This window comes from Ambystoma mexicanum, chromosome 12, assembly GCF_040938575.1.
Source record: "Ambystoma mexicanum isolate Mex_15411 chromosome 12, UKY_AmexF1_1, whole genome shotgun sequence".
In the NCBI taxonomy this organism is placed as follows: Eukaryota; Metazoa; Chordata; class Amphibia; order Caudata; family Ambystomatidae; genus Ambystoma; species Ambystoma mexicanum.
In genome coordinates, this window is record NC_090936.1 from 1,225,095,820 (window position 1) to 1,225,112,102 (window position 16,283).

Genomic DNA, 16,283 nt, shown 5'->3' on the forward strand with positions numbered 1-16,283 from the left:
AGAATATCATTCCCAAAACTGCCTCAAAAGCTACATGGCGTGTATAAGTGTCCGCTGCCCATATACATTTGTCTTTATTTCCATGCCCTGCTCCTCAGCTTTTATCATTCATTACAAACACCCTTTTATTTTGAGCATAGACCTCACCTGGACCACTGTATCCATATTCCCTGAGCTCCATTCCTTCCTGCACCACTTTTTCCCACTCGTGTAGTCCTCCATTGGCCATGTAATCTTTCCCCTTCTCCTAATTGTGGTTTTATTGACAGTCTTGGTCTCCACCCATTCCTTTTCTTCCTGCAACCCTCTCCACCATCACCCTTGATTCGCCATCTTTGCTCTTAGAATGAGCATATCTTACAAACTGCTGTCTTATGTACCATTGGCTTTCTAACGCCTTGGTCTTTATTTGATACTTCCCTGCATCGTATCTGTTCTGAAAAACTTTTCTGAGGTTGTGAAGGATCATTGGTCACTTACTTGTTCCCCTTTGCTTAGGAGGAACTACAAAGCAACATGTTGGCACTGATGCCTAGCAAATTACCAATAAATACAGCTGTGCCTCAAATGTCATGTGTGTTCCCTGGTCTATACTTCTATGAATTGGGTCTCGTCACGTGCCCTGTTCTCTTCTGGTTGATAGGGTAGGGATCCAATACCTCCTTGTCTCTTTGCCATTGGTTTTAAGGAAACAGAAACCTCTGCTTGACAACCTCTTTGCGGGCGCACCCTAATACTTGTGCCGCTAACAGCCAAGTTAGTTGTTCACCTGTGTGGATTGTGCTGAACGTTTGCTCATTAGGAGCCTCTATCTCTCCTCCAACCCTTGAATTATGTGATATTTAGAAAGGGTCTGGTATGATCTGAGCCAAAAATAACTGCATGTGTGATCATGCTGGAGTTCTTGTCAGTTTCGGATAGCTTGAGCCATACACAACAGTATCCCAGAACTGATGATGACAGTGGAATAAAGAACATTTAAGTAGCCATGTTTAAAGTAACTTAAATGATTTAAATAGCCTTTTTAATAAATGGCACTTTTTATTTTTGGAATCACTTAAATATACAAATGAATTGTAGACATTGAAACGATTTGTATAAACAAAACAAAGTGGATAACATCTGAACCTCAACATGAAGAGAGTTGAATTAACTTCCATGTCTAATGGTTTTAATTGCTGTGTTACTTAGGCAGAACCTGTTTCTTCAGTGAACCCTCAGAAGAGCATGGATTGAAGGGACTTGCGCACACTTGCCATCTCTTGCTGCTGCTGTTGGAAGAACAAAAAACAAGTTATGAACAAATGTTCCCTATTTTTATACAAATATAACATTTTTTTATCAATCTTTGCCTCATTGGTTAAATAAAAGGGTAATATTGAAAGTATTATTTCAACTGTTAAAATGTGTAAATAATATCATCTATTTTCTTTGGACTTGGTGTTTATTCTACCCATCATGATTTTCCTCTGGCAACTGTTACAATTTGCAAATAATAAAATCTATTTTCTTGGGAATTGGTGCTTACGGTATCCATCATGATTTTCTTTTGAAGCATGGCCATTTCTTTTCGAAGTTCGTTCTGAGCTCCTGTTAGCAGGCTTTCATGATTCTTTTCCAGGTCCTCAATACTCTAAATCAAAGAAATCAAATGTGTCAATTATCAACAGCTCCTTAATCTCATGTATGGGACATAACATATTTGTCTCAGAAATTAACAGGTAATAAAAGCAAACTAGCCACTCTTTAAAATGCCAACTTGTATCTTTTTGCAGAAGAAGGTGCGCAGAATTATCTAGCAAGCAAAGTGTCAATGGTATCTTGTGATCTTGGAGCGCTATCAGCCCAGATAACCAACAATCTGCTAGTGAGGAAGTGCTCCCTACTTTGCCGGTTTTATAACCTTCTGTCCAAACTGCAGCTTCTGCAATCTAGTTAGAATGGGGTCTTAAAAGGAACACTTGTGAACTGATCTCTAGATGGGTACTAAGCACTAAAACAACCTTCAGAACGAAAGAACGCATGACTCATTAAATCCGCAAAACTACCCTGCTGTTCAGAAGTAAAAAATAGCCTCTTGTTACTTTAACTGTGGTGCTCTTAAGGCCAGCTGCACTCTTATTTTCCCAATGCATGGGAAAATTGCATAACGTCCTGCCTGCTCCTCACCAGAGCTCCTCCGCCAGTGTTGGACCATCCACCATGGCAAGTTGGGGGGGGGGTATGTACGAGAGCCTAACAAACTAGGCAAAGGGGTGGGCTCTGAGTAAATCTGGGTACTGATTATTCTTACCTTCTCTTCCAGCCCCACTGGTGTTCGACTGGAAAGCTCTGTCCCAGCCCTTCCTGCCTCCATGCTGCACACTTGAGGGTAGATGCCCGCACCTGTCCTGCCAAGTTGGTCCTGGCCCACTTGCTTTCCTGACGCACCTTGGTATCTACTGTGGGAGTGTTTGCCAGTCATTTGTGGCTAGCAGACATCAGTTTCTGTCCAAAGCATGATAGTTTGCAATGCCAACCTCTTTCCACACTCAAACGGATGGACATTCCTGCTCTGCGCTCCACAACTAACAGCCCAATGGGGCCAAGTCCAAATAGAGACTGCAGCCAGCCACTCAGAAACCATTGCCATGTGTTAATTAACAAGGCCTTGTAGGAAAAGGTACATAAGAAAATTGCAGAGGCTAGAGTTCACTCCTCCTCATCACCCAACATCAATCCAGTACACAGAGGTGCAGCATGTTGGAATGACCAGTGCAACGTTGTATTCATTATATGACACTTGAGTTTTGTTTCGGGGGGCGGGGCGCATTAGCCCGGCCTGCCCCATTGAACCGTTCAAACAATCCTATTCTTACATATTGCCAGATACACTGCCTTGTTAAAGGAAATGTTTTCTAGTCGTTCTTACTCTCGGGCCTCACTTTTAAACAGGGTGGCCTAGACGTGCAATTATTTACCTTGCACAGTTCTAGAAATTAGCCACAGAGCTCCACCAGTCTGAAAACACTCACATGACAGTTTTCCAAGATGCTCAAATAATGTAAGTGGACTTGTATAGCATCATTGTTTCACTATTGGTGATCACAGTGCGTATGCAAAAAGAGGGGCGTGGGGGGAGAGGCAGATACGAAACCTGTTGTGTTGTTAAAGTACCATGTTGGAGTATGATATCCATAGGGAAGAACCAAAGATCTGATGGACTACAGGTGCTTTGGGTCTGGTTAGCCATAGAAATGGGAGAGTGTATTTGGGAAAAAGAGGAACTCATAGTCGTGGTTTGGATGGCTAAGGCTGTGGCGGCCGTTTGTTGAGGGTTTGTCTGGTGTAAGGTGCTGGTGGATCTTAGCAGTGAGTCTGTTAGTAGGGGGAGCAAGCCGCCTAAAAAGGAAAACAACCTGCACCCCTATACTGGCCATTTGCAGACAGGACCCATTTCTTCAGCTTACAATGCCACCTGTCAATTCCCTCTCACTCTGTGTCTCTGTCTCAAGTAGATATATTGAGTCCTATGAGGAACAGAAACAAGCATCTGCGAGTTGGCAGATGAGGGAAGGGAATAGTTTCTTACCTGTAACTCCATTTCTCCAGCATTGGTATCTTTCATGGATTCACATGCTTAGAATATTCCCCGTCGTCAGACTGGGACCCCTGGTACACATATATAGCCTTTTCCTATAGGAAAACTTCTGACACTTTTGTGTCCTATCTACGTCCTTTTGGGGGACGCATACGCATGCCCCATAGGACGTTGCGGTATAAAAGCCCCGCCCCCGCGGCTCCCTTCAGATTTCGGCCCCTCCAAAGTAGGAAGGGTTAAACCTAACAAGCATATACATTGCATCCTGGGGAGGCTGGCGGGCGCATGTGAATCCATGACAGATACCAATGCTGGAGAAATGGAGTTACAGGTAAGAAACTATTCCCTTCTCCAGCATTGGATCTTTCATGGATTCACATGCTTAGAATAGATTGTATAGCAGTAAACTGGAAGACGGCGGTGAGAATGCAATGCAACATACACCCACCAAAAAATACACAATGCATAGGACACAAGACATAAGTTTACCCATATATCTGTATCTCAATAAAGCATACGGTCACCAATAGGTAGAAAAAACTCTCCACAGTGTAGAGCTTACCTTATTGAAACAGATGGCGCAGGACTGTGTCATGATCTCTGCTTCCAAAAGATCAGGACTTGCCCGACTCCCTTGGAAGCAGACCCATAACCCCGGTTCCGAGTGCCAGCCAGTCCCAATTGGGACCTTTTGGACCCTGTCCTGGCGCCAGTGGCACCAGGCTCATAAAGATGCCCAGTCCCAGCGCTGGAAGCGCCGGGCTCATAATGCTTGGGTGGACTTACCTGCAGCAGACCATGCTGCTTACTTACCTGCCAGTTGAACCCCTGATCCTCTTCTGTTTGGGACTACTTTTCCTGTTGGGTGGGGCAGGAGCCACTCCCTAGGTTCAGAACACTGGAACTCTTCTGGAAAGCAGGAACTCTTTTCTTACCTAGGCGTGGCTGTGGAAGGAGACACCTAAGCACTACAGGAGGCTATTTAAACCACACCCGATGGATGAATCTTGCTTTGCGTTATTCTGCATTCTCTGCAGCAGAACGCTCATCGTGTCTTCTGCTTCTGATCCTGGGCCTAAGGAAACAAAGGCTTACCATCCTGGAATCCAGTCTTCAGCAGCACCTGTAAAGACAAAGAAAGAACAGGTTAGCACTACGGTCTTCAGTGGCAGCGCATCTCTTACCTGGTCCATCGGCTGTCACCAACGCCTCGCGCTGCATTCCGGCATCTGAAAGACAAAGGCTTACCTACTCTTCGCATGTTCCGGAAGTCTTCGCACTGCATTCCGGCATCTGAAAGACAAAAGCTTACCAGCTCTTGGCACGCTCCGGAGGCCTTCGGCGCTGCATCCCGCATCTGAAAGACAAAAGAAGGTGCGTTTAAAGACATTGGGCAACTTTATTACTCACGTGCCATTACTCCTTCCCACACCGAATCCAGTGGGTATTCCAGCACCCTTCAGCTTCTCTAAAGCTCCGAACTTGTGCCTGCAAGATAAAAGGGACAGTTAGTGTGCATCGTGAAGCAGGCTACAAGCGCTTACCTACGTGCTTCCAGGCGCTTCTATTCCTCACGCGGGTTCGATCCTCAACTCTCATCAGCCCGCCATCCGCCATCGCCGGAACTCTGCAAAACAAGAGATATCATTACAAAAGACTTTTAAGACATTTGAAGCGCCCAGAACTTACCGTTCGTGCAGTTAACGACGGACAGCAGTCCTCTGAGGTCAAGAGGCCTGCACCCTTATCCAGTGAAGGAACTGGTTACGGCACCCTGCCCCGAGGCAGATGGAGAGCTCGGCGTTCACTTACCTAAGGTGAGGGCGTTAACCTTTGGGGTTCTACAGGAGAAGAGAAAGGGAAGAGGAGAGAGGCACCCAATAACCCCAGTTCATTAATCCCATATTTTCTATCTGCAGACATCTTACTCTTCGAGTCAGACATACAGTGCACAGAGGGCCAGCCCAAAGAGCCAACCGTGTGTTACACATCACCTTTGAAGATACGGGATTCACCCAGTGAAGACCGGCGCGTCTGCGGGAATCAGGTGAGCGTTACAGAACGCAAAGCCTACCGCAAAACTCCCACCCAGGCGCTATGGAAACCTCGGATACCGACCAACTAGCCCAGTTACTTGGGGAACTAAGAGCTGAAGTGCATGCAGCCCGTCAGGAAACGAATGCTCTAAGAAGGGAACTGATTATTTCCAAGGAGCGAACAGACGATCTCGCTAGACAATTGCTACAGTCACAAGCCGGACAAACTCCGTTACCCGCATCAGGGGCAAATCTTCCTTCAACATCCTCTACGAACCCAGTGCAGATCAACCTACCTGGGAATGTACCTCTGGCTCCGCCCGAACGATTTTCTGGTGACCCAAAGAGGTTTGCAGTATTCATTAATCAGTGCCGGTTGCACTTCTTATGCCGGCCAGCAGCCTTTCCAACTGATCAAGCTAAGGTAGCTTTCGTGCTTTCGTACCTTAGTGGCAATGCGGCAGACTGGTCGATCCCTCTAGTTAATCAAGATGATCCGGTTCTCCATGATTTTCAAGCTTTTCAGCTCGGTATGGAAAAACTGTTTGCAAGACATTCACAGGGGCAGGCCTTGGACAATGAGCTCCTTTCATTGCGACAGGGTAATCAAGACCTTTTGGCTTATATTGCGTCTTTCAACAGACTGATAGTGGAAACTCGATGGCCTGAGGACAAAAGGATTACGCTGTTTTATAGAGGTCTACGTGGAGAGCTCAAAGATGTGTTAGCCCAAGTAGTGAATCCCCCGCAAGACTGTTCGGACTATATTGACTTAGTCGTTCAAATTGACCACAGACTGCAGAACAGGAAGGCCGATCGTTTCAAGTTTGATGCTCGAGTATTTTCCAAACCACCAACTCCTACCAAAGGAGTAGACTCCGGGGAACCCATGCAAATAGGGGGCCTGAAAGGACCACTAACACAAAAGGAGCGGGAAAGGAGAAAACAGCTGCAATTATGCCTCTACTGCGGAAACTCGGGGCACTTTCTTCGAGACTGTCCGGTGAAACAAGCCAAGAAGGCAGTAGGAGCTGCAGTTACCAGGGTCACAAACTCTGAGCAGGGAAACGACCTCGCCCGACAAGAATAGAGGTCCTCTTGCCGAGCGTTAAAACCACTTCCGTGACCTCGCATTTCGTGATACCTATGGTCCTCATTAGCCCTGAACATCCGGATCGATTACATGCGATTGAAGCTTACGTCGACAGCGGTGCCATTGGCAATTATGTGGATCATGAAATGGTTTTGAGGATGAATCTGACTCTTTGTCCAAAGGCTGTAAAGGACGTCATTACTATGGTGGATGGTACGGAGATAGCCTCCGGACCAGTAACACATACCACCCAAGAAGTGACGCTAGTAAGTCAAGATGGACACCATGAGAAGATCGTGTTCGATGTGATCAAGGCCCCTCAGTTCCAGATTATTCTAGGAATTCCTTGGTTAGAGAAGCACAATCCTCGATTGGCGAGCAAGAACGGTTCAGTTTCCAGAATGTGTCTCTACTTGTCACCCTCGACCTGGTGTTGCACTGGCAGCAATTTCCTCGGAGGCTCCCCAGTTACCTCCTGAATACCTAGAATTCCAAGATGTTTTCCGGAAGGATCAGGCTAACTCTCTACCTCCTCATAGGTCTTATGACTGCCAGATAGACCTGATACCTGGATCTACTCCTCCTTGTAGTAGAATTTATGCCCTCACCGAGCCTGAGAATCTTCACCTCCGACAATACCTGGATCAATACCTAGCGAATGGGTTTATTCGTCCTTCCAAGTCCCCTGCTTCCTCAGCTTTGTTCTTCGTTCCAAAAAAAGAAGGGGACCTTAGAACTTGTATAGATTATCGCGCCCTGAACCAGATCACCGTTAAGAATAGGTATCCGTTACCTTTGATCCCTGAACTCCTGGACCAAGTCAGAAAAGCATGCATATATACAAAGCTGGATCTTAGAGGAGCCTACCACTTGATACGAGTAAAAGAGGGCGATGAATGGAAGACGGCCTTCCGCACCAAGTATGGGCTATTTGAATATCAGGTAATGCCCTTCGGACTTTGCAATGCCCCGGCCGCCTTTCAATATTTTATGAACGATGTCCTCAGAGAGCTCATAGATGTGTGTGTTGTTGTTTACATTGACGACATCCTCGTTTATTCTTCATCGGAAACTGAACATCGGAAACACGTGAAAATGGTCCTCGAGAGATTGCGTCAACACAAACTTTTCGCTAAGTTGGAAAAATGTGTTTTCAACGTGACTGAAGTTGAATTCTTGGGATTCATATTATCACCTAGCGGAGTGCGTATGGATTCAAAGAAGGTCGATGCAATTCTTAAATGGCCATCGCCATCCTCCGTAAAAGGTGTTCAAAGCATGTTAGGCTTCGCTAACTTTTACCGCAGGTTTATCCCCGAATTCCCTCGAATAGTCCAGCCCATCACCGCCTTGTTAAAGAAAAACAAACGTTTTGAATGGTCTACCGAGGAGGAACAAGCTTTCCAGAATTTGAAGACTAGATTTATCTCTGCACCGATCTTAAAACATCCTCGCCCAGAACTCCCCTACATCGTTGAAACTGATGCTTCGAGCCTTGCCATGGGGGCAGTTCTATCACAAAAGGACCCAGTAACCAATCAGTTGCATCCCGTGGCATTTTGGTCCCGCAAATTCTCGCCTCCTGAAATCAATTACACTATTACTGATAAGGAACTTCTAGCTATCAAGTCCGCCTTTAAGGCTTGGCAGCATTATCTTCTGGGGGCCCGACACACCGTTACTGTGATTACAGATCACCGAAACCTGCAATATTTGAAAACCGCAAAAGCTCAATCCTCTAGGCAACTCCGTTGGGCACTATTCTTTGCCGAGTTTGACTTCATAATTACCTATCGACCTGGTACAAAAAACGGTAAAGCTGATGCCCTTTCTCGGATGGGAGTGGAAGAACATTTGATCAATCCTAAACCTGTACCTATCATTCCCGAACAAAGAATTCTAGGTGTAATCGCCACACAATCCATAGAGGAAGTTAAGGATAAAGCCAGGCTACTGGTAACTCCAGCAGACATACAGAATTGGCATCTGCAGGGAAAGGACTTTACGGTGAAGGACAACCTATTATATTTCCACGAACGGTTATACCTGCCCAGCACAGATTTACAGAAAAAGGTAATCTCTTGTTATCACGATTCTTCAATGGAAGGACATCCTGGTATGACCAAGACCTCGGAAAAGATCAAGCGCTACTTCTGGTGGCCGTCTTGGAAAAAAGATATCAGAGACTTTATAATGTCCTGATGAGTATGCGCCCAAAACAAGAGTCAAAAGGAAAAACCAGCCGGCCTCTTACGCCCTATTGACATCCCGCCTCGCCCTTGGCATACGCTTTCTATGGACTTCATCACCGATCTACCTCCATGCTCCGGATACAATACGATCCTAGTAATCGTGGACCTATTCTCCAAGATGGCGCATTTCATTCCACTCAATGGCTTACCAACAGCAGCAACTCTGGCCCGAGAATTTCTCGAAAACATCGTCCGACTGCACGGTTTTCCTTCAGTTCTAATTTCGGATCGAGGTAGTCAATTTATTTCTCATTTTTGGCGAAGTTGCTGTCGGTCGGCTCAAATTGATGTGAGACTTTCGACCAGCCACCACCCTCAAACCGACGGACAAACCGAGAGGACCAATCAAACTCTGGAACAGTATTTGCGCTGCATGCTACAACAAACTGAAAAAACTTGGAAAGATATCCTTTGGATAGCTGAATATGCCTACAATAACTCTGTCCACTCGGGAACTGGGAAGACCCCGTTTTTTCTTTTATACGGTAGTCACCCTCGAACCTCGGAGTTGGATCCACTCCAAGATCTTGGAACACCAGCAGTAGACCACCTGCATTCTACAATCACCCAAGCCTTTAAGGAAGCCGTTTCTCACCTTCAAAGGGCTAAAGAACAATACAAGAAAGGAGCAGACCAACATCGGAAGGAAGCCCCCCAATATCAAGTAGCAGATCAAGTCTGGTTATCCACCAAATATCTACCTCTAAAAGGACCACGCAGATTCAACCCAAGATACCTTGGTCCCTATTCCATTACTACCATAGTAAATCCAGTAGCGGTCAAGTTGGACTTGCCCCCTCACATGAAGATACATCCGGTCTTCCACGTCTCTCTATTAAAACCCGTGCAACCTCAAACCCGACTAACTACATCTCCAAAACCTATTCTAGTTGATGGAGACCTCGAGTTTGAAGTCAAAAGCATCCTGGATTCCAAGATCTCCAAATCTAAACTATTTTACCTGATTGACTGGAAAGGCTACGGTCCCCAAGAAAGATCCTGGGAACCTGCAGAATATGTCCACGCACCTCGTCTAATCAAAAGATTTCATCGAACATTTCCTAACAAGCCCAAACTCCCGGAGAAGCCCGGTTTGGGAGGGGCCTTGAGGGGGGGTGCTGTCATGATCTCTGCTTCCAAAAGATCAGGACTTGCCCGACTCCCTTGGAAGCAGACCCATAACCCCGGTTCCGAGTGCCAGCCAGTCCCAATTGGGACCTTTTGGACCCTGTCCTGGTGCCAATGGCATCAGGCTCATAAAGATGCCCAGTCCCAGCGATGGAAGCGCCGGGCTCATAATGCTTGGGTGGACTTACCTGCAGCAGACCATGCTGCTTACTTACCTGCCAGTTGAACCCCTGATCCTCTTCTGTTTGGGACTACTTTTCCTGTTGGGTGGGGCAGGAGCCACTCCCTAGGTTCAGAACACTGGAACTCTTCTGGAAAGCAGGAACTCTTTTCTTACCTAGGCGTGGCTGTGGAAGGAGACACCTAAGCACTACAGGAGGCTATTTAAACCGCACCCGATGGATGAATCTTGCTTTGCGTTATTCTGCATTCTCTGCAGCAGAACGCTCATCGTGTCTTCTGCTTCTGATCCTGGGCCTAAGGAAACAAAGGCTTACCATCCTGGAATCCAGTCTTCAGCAGCACCTGTAAAGACAAAGAAAGAACAGGTTAGCACTACGGTCTTCAGTGGCAGCGCATCTCTTACCTGGTCCATCGGCTGTCACCAACGCCTCGCGCTGCATTCCGGCATCTGAAAGACAAAGGCTTACCTACTCTTCGCATGTTCCGGAGGTCTTCGCACTGCATTCCGGCATCTGAAAGACAAAAGCTTACCAGCTCTTCGCACGCTCCGGAGGCCTTCGGCGCTGCATCCCGCATCTGAAAGACAAAAGAAGGTGCGTTTAAAGACATTGGGCAACTTTATTACTCACGTGCCATTACTCCTTCCCACGCCGAATCCAGTGGGTATTCCAGCACCCTTCAGCTTCTCTAAAGCTCCGAACTTGTACCTGCAAGATAAAAGGGACAGTTAGTGCGCATCGTGAAGCAGGCTACAAGCGCTTACCTACGTGCTTCCAGGCGCTTCTATTCCTCACGCGGGTTCGATCCTCAACTCTCATCAGCCCACCATCCGCCATCGCCGGAACTCTGCAAAACAAGAGATATCATTACAAAAGACTTTTAAGACATTTGTAGCGCCCAGAACTTACCGTTCGTGCAGTTAACGACGGACAGCAGTCCTCTGAGGTCAAGAGGCCTGCACCCTTATCCAGTGAAGGAACTGGTTACGGCACCCTGCCCCGAGGCAGATGGAGAGCTCGGCGTTCACTTACCTAAGGTGAGGGCGTTAACCTTTGGGGTTCTACAGGAGAAGAGAAAGGGAAGAGGAGAGAGGCACCCAATAACCCCAGTTCATTAATCCCATATTTTCTATCTGCAGACATCTTACTCTTCGAGTCAGACATACAGTGCACAGAGGGCCAGCCCAAAGAGCCAACCGTGTGTTACACATCACCTTTGAAGATACGGCATTCACCCAGTCAAGACCGGCGCCTCTGCGGGAATCAGGTGAGCGTTACAGACTGCTCTTCCCATCTGCACCTCGTCCGCATGCTGCCTCGCAAGGCAGTAGTGGCGGGTAAACGTGTGGGGCACCGACCATGCCGCAGCCTGGCATATGTCTGTTAGCGGAATTCCTGCCCATAATGCTGCTGAAGAGGACGTTGATCTTGTAGAATGGGCTCTAGGATGCCTTTGCAGCGGCCTTCCGGCCTTGGAGTGGCAAAACGCAATCGTCGACGAGACCCACCGAGCCAGTCCTGGCTTAGAAATTGCATTTCCTCTCGTCGACGGACCATACGCGATGAACAGTTGTCGAGTAGACCTGAGTTCTTGTGTACGATGTAGGTAACATTTTAGGGCCCTCTTAACGTCCAAGGTATGAAGAGCTTTTTCCGCTGCCGATGATGGGGTCGCGAAGAAAGTAGGGAGGACAATGGACGAGTGTTTGTGATACACTGTAGGAACTTTCGGAACGAAAGTAGGATTAGTTGCCAGAACCACCTTGTCTTTAAAGAATCTTAGGTACGGAGGGTCTACGACCAACGCTTGCAGTTCCGAGATTCTCCTAGCTGACGTGATAGCGATTAAGAACGCCAACTTCCACGATATGAATTTCATGGCCGAAGTGGCCATAGGCTCAAAGGGTGGTTTCATTAAGCCTGCCAGCACTACGTTGAGACTCCATGTTGGTGGAAAACGTTTTACTGAGGGAAAAGTTTGAAATAAACCCCTCATGAAGTGTTTCACTAACCTGTCGCTGAATAAAGGAGACGACTGTCTCTTCCTCGTGAACCTAGAGATGGCCGCCAGGTGCACCTTTATCGATGTGAAAGATAAACCCCCCTCTGCTAAGTGAAGCAGATAAGGCAGAACTTGCTCCGGAGTCACGTTTAACGGGTGTAGTCCTTGTTGTCCTCGACACCATTCACAGAACCTTCGCCACTTATAGGTGTAAGATTTGTCTGTAGAAGGGGCCGAGCCGCTTGCAGAATTTTCTGGCAATCCTCCGAAACGTCTAAGGTACCAAATTCCGAAAAGTCAGGATCCAGGCTGTGAGGTTGAGACTGTCCGGGTCGTGATGCCACACCGTGCCTTTGTTCCGGGACAGTAGGTTCGAGACCCTCGGAAACGCTATTGGTTGTTCCAGCGACAAGTGAAGCAGGTCGGAAAACCACAGTTGCCTCGGCCAGTACGGTGCCACTAGAATTACCCAGCAACTGTACCTGCGTATCCACTGCACCGTCCTCCGTATGAGGGGGAACGGAGGAAAAGCGTAAAGGAACATGTCCGTCCATGGGAAGGAGAACGCCTCCCCCAGGGAACCCTCCTGAGGCCATCTGCTTGCGAATTGGTCGCATTTTTTGTTTTCCTTCGTTGCGAAGACGTCCAGTGGGGGATGACCCCATTTCTCGAAAACTTTCCTCAGCTGAACTGTGTCCATTTCTCATTCGTGTATCTGGGCCATCCTTCTGCTGAGGGAATCCGCTTGCGAGTTCCTCACTCCCGGGAGATGGTGAGCCACGATGGATATCATGTGCTTTAATGCCCAATGCCACACTTTCTGGGCCTCCATGGATAGGGTCCTGGATCTTGTCCCTCCTTGTTTTCTCAAATAAAACATGGCCATCGTATTGTCTGTCAGCACTCGTACTCTCGATCCCTTGATGTGTGGTAGGAACGCCTTCAAGGCCCATCGCACTGCTCTGAGCTCTAACACGTTGATGTGTAGGAGTGACTCCGTTTGAGACCAACGACCTTGCGTTTGAAGAGTGCCCATGTGAGCTCCCCAGCCGGTTAGAGACGCATCCGTGACTATGGTTAGCTAGAACTCCGGCTCCTGTAGGGGTACACTGTTGTTCAGGTTGTGGAAACTCTGCCACCACTGAAGAGTCAGAAGCAGTTTGTCGTCGTCGATGATTATCTTGTCTGACCACGATCCTTGGGCCTGTGTCCACCGGTCCGCTAGGAACTCCTGAACTGGCCTCATGAATAGGCGACAGTTGGCCACCAGATGGATGCAGGATGCCATTGCCCCTAGGACCGAAACGTATTTTCGCACTGAAAGCTTGGTGTTTCGTCGTAGTCGACCCGCCAGTCGATTGAGTTTTGTGATTCTGTCGAGGGAAGGCTTCACTAGCCCCGACTGGGTTTCGAACTGTGCCCCCAGGAACACCAACGTTCTCGATGGCATCAGCGAGGATTTTTCGAAGTTTATGGCAAATCCCAGCTGTTGTAGAAGCTGCATGGTGGCTTGCAAACTTGTGTTGGTCGACGCTGGGGAGGATCCCCTTACCAGCCAGTCGTCGAGATATGGGTATACATGGTGGCCTTGCCTTCTTAGCCAGGCCGCTACTGGGGCCAGGCATTTCGTGAACGTTCTGGGGGAGGTTTTGAGCCCAAAGGGAAGAACCGTGAATTGGTAGTGAGTCCGCCCTATTACAAACCTCAGGAACTTCCTGTGTTTCCGACGCATTGGAATATGGAAGTACGCGTCCTGCAAATCCAGGGACGCCAGAAAATCCCCTTCTTGAACGGCTCGGATCACTTCCTGGAGCGTGAGCATTTTGAATTTTAGGCTCTTTAAGTACTTGTTGAGATCGCGTAAGTCTAGAATGGGACGCCATTTTCCGTTTGGCTTTTTCACGACGAAGTATCTTGAGTAAACCCCTTGACCTTTCTGTGATGCTGGAACTAATTCTATCACACCTTTTGCTAACATGAGCTTTACCTCCTGTTATAGTACCCTCAGATGGGAATGAGCGACGAACGCAGGTGGAATGTGCGGAGGGCTGCGCTTGAATTGTAGAGAATGTCCGTTCCTTATTGTGTCCAGCACCCATTGATCTGTCGTTATTCGTTCCCATTCGTCGACATAGGCTGATACTCTTCCCCCCAGAACGGTGTGTTGCTCGTCATTGCTGATCTTTGTTTCGCTTCTCTCTCGATGACGACGGCTAGGATGGTCTCTTCCTGGAGGCCTGGAAGTTCCGGCGTCGGTTTGCTGTTTGAGAAGCACGCCTGTATCCCTGGGAGGGGTACGCCGACCTACCGAAGGATCTGTCTCCTGACGCAGAGAATCTGGAATTGCCTGAAGCCCCTCTAAAGGGACGAAAAGACTTGTAGCTTCGGCCACTCTGGAGGTCACCTAATGAACGTGCCGTGTCAGAGTCCTCTTTCATTCCCTTCAGGGCCTCATCTACCTTCTCTCCGAATAGAAGGTCTCCCTCAAAGGGCATATCCAATACTTTGTATTGTACCTCCGGCCTGAAGTAGGTACACTTAAGCCATGACTGTCGTCGTAACACGACCCCATTATTGACTTGCTTGAAGCCCGATTCAGCGAGGTCCACCGCGATGTTTATTGCGTGATTGGAGGCTTCCTCACCCTCTCGGACTAGTAACATCGCCGCCTTCCTATGCTCTTCCGGAAGATGATCCAGCAACGGAGCCAGCCTGTGCCACATTTCTCTGTCGTATCTGGCTACAATAGCCAGAGAGTTTGCAGCCTTCACTGTAGTTGCTCCCACAGATAGCACTTTTTTGCCGAAGGCATCCTGACGTCTTGCCTTGTTTTCAGGCGGAGTCGTGCACTTGTGCTGGGCCTTCGCTTTCCTCGCCGCTGCCGCCAACACCACCGATTCAGGCGTTGGTTGGGAGGATAAGCACTTGGGGGTAGACTCTGGAGCCTTACATTTTTTCTCTAGGGGACCTTTTACTGCCGGTTCCGAAAAGGGGTGACGCATTGTCTGCAAACCCTCCTTCCACACATGATCTAGTATGGGTATTGAAAACACTGACCTCCTTCTCTTACCCATGTGGTCGAAAAGAAAACGGTCCTTTTTCTGTTCTTCCTGGGACAAACCGAATTCCTTACACGCCTTCTCCATCATAGAATGGAATGATGCAATATCGTCCGGGGGGACGGCTGAGCCGGACTCCTTGGGATTTCTAACTCCACCTCTGACTCCCAGGCTGGATCCCTGGAGGGGGATGAGGAGATATCCGACATGGCTCCTCTGTCAGACTCCGAATCTGGCAGCTCACCTTCCTCTTGGGGTGCCTGTGGTGCTGAGACTGGCTTGCGTAAGTGAGTCGGTGGACGGGACGGGCCCGGCTCGTCGACGGGTGACTGTGGCAGGTTTACCTGAGGTAGTCTCTGGTCCAACGACTGTACTAAAGACTGAAGCGTGGACAGAATCTCCAACGACAAAACAGATTGAGGATTGAGAAGAGGGGCAGACACCGGAATTCCGGATCCCCTCGTCGACGACTTGTCAACCACTCGTAGCCCGAGGTCTGCCGGGCCAGCTATTCCCCCCCGCTCTCGTCCTCTCCCGAGGACAGCAACGCTGCCTGTTCCTGCAGTAAAGTATCCAGAGGGATCGGATCGAAAACTTCAGGCCTCCAGGCTTCCTGTAGAACCTCCGTCGACGAGGCCACCGTCGCAGTCGTAGCCGGTGGGGCGGTAGATACCACATGCGTCAGTGGTAGGTAGGGAGCCGATGACTGGACCGCCGTCGATGACGGTGGCTTAGCAGGTGTTTTTGGCGGTCCTGCCTTTTCTGCACTTGGCCTGCTTTTACCCGACTCTCGACTCGTGGTCGATCTATGGTGATCGCCCGAGGAGGATTTCGGCCTTTCCTTGTCATGCTTTTTTGACGAAGATGACGATTTTCTCGTCGAAGATTCTTTAGCTGAATGACTCCGAGATGACTCTTTATCCGCTGGTCGAGATTTCTTCCGTCGGTGGT

General features: G+C 48.4%; 2 protein-coding genes across 4 annotated transcripts in view; one reads left to right on the plus strand and one right to left on the minus strand.

Moving 5' to 3' along the window:
• The window catches only part of CHPT1 (choline phosphotransferase 1), a 759,006-nt gene extending 757,489 nt beyond the window's left edge, over positions 1-1,517 (plus strand). For all 3 annotated transcript variants that reach the window (XR_011281925.1, XM_069629892.1, XM_069629893.1), the window contains one exon: positions 1,192-1,517. Coding sequence is in view for 2 of the 3 variants with exons in the window: in XM_069629892.1 (XP_069485993.1) it covers positions 1,192-1,236 (45 nt within the window). In the remaining variant the exon portion in view is untranslated. The remainder of the gene's footprint in view (positions 1-1,191) is intronic.
• Positions 1,457-16,283, minus strand: part of SYCP3 (synaptonemal complex protein 3) — a 784,994-nt gene continuing 770,167 nt past the window's right edge. Inside the window, exon 8 of the mRNA XM_069629895.1 lies at positions 1,457-1,633. Within this exon, the coding sequence (XP_069485996.1) occupies positions 1,457-1,633 (177 nt within the window). The remainder of the gene's footprint in view (positions 1,634-16,283) is intronic.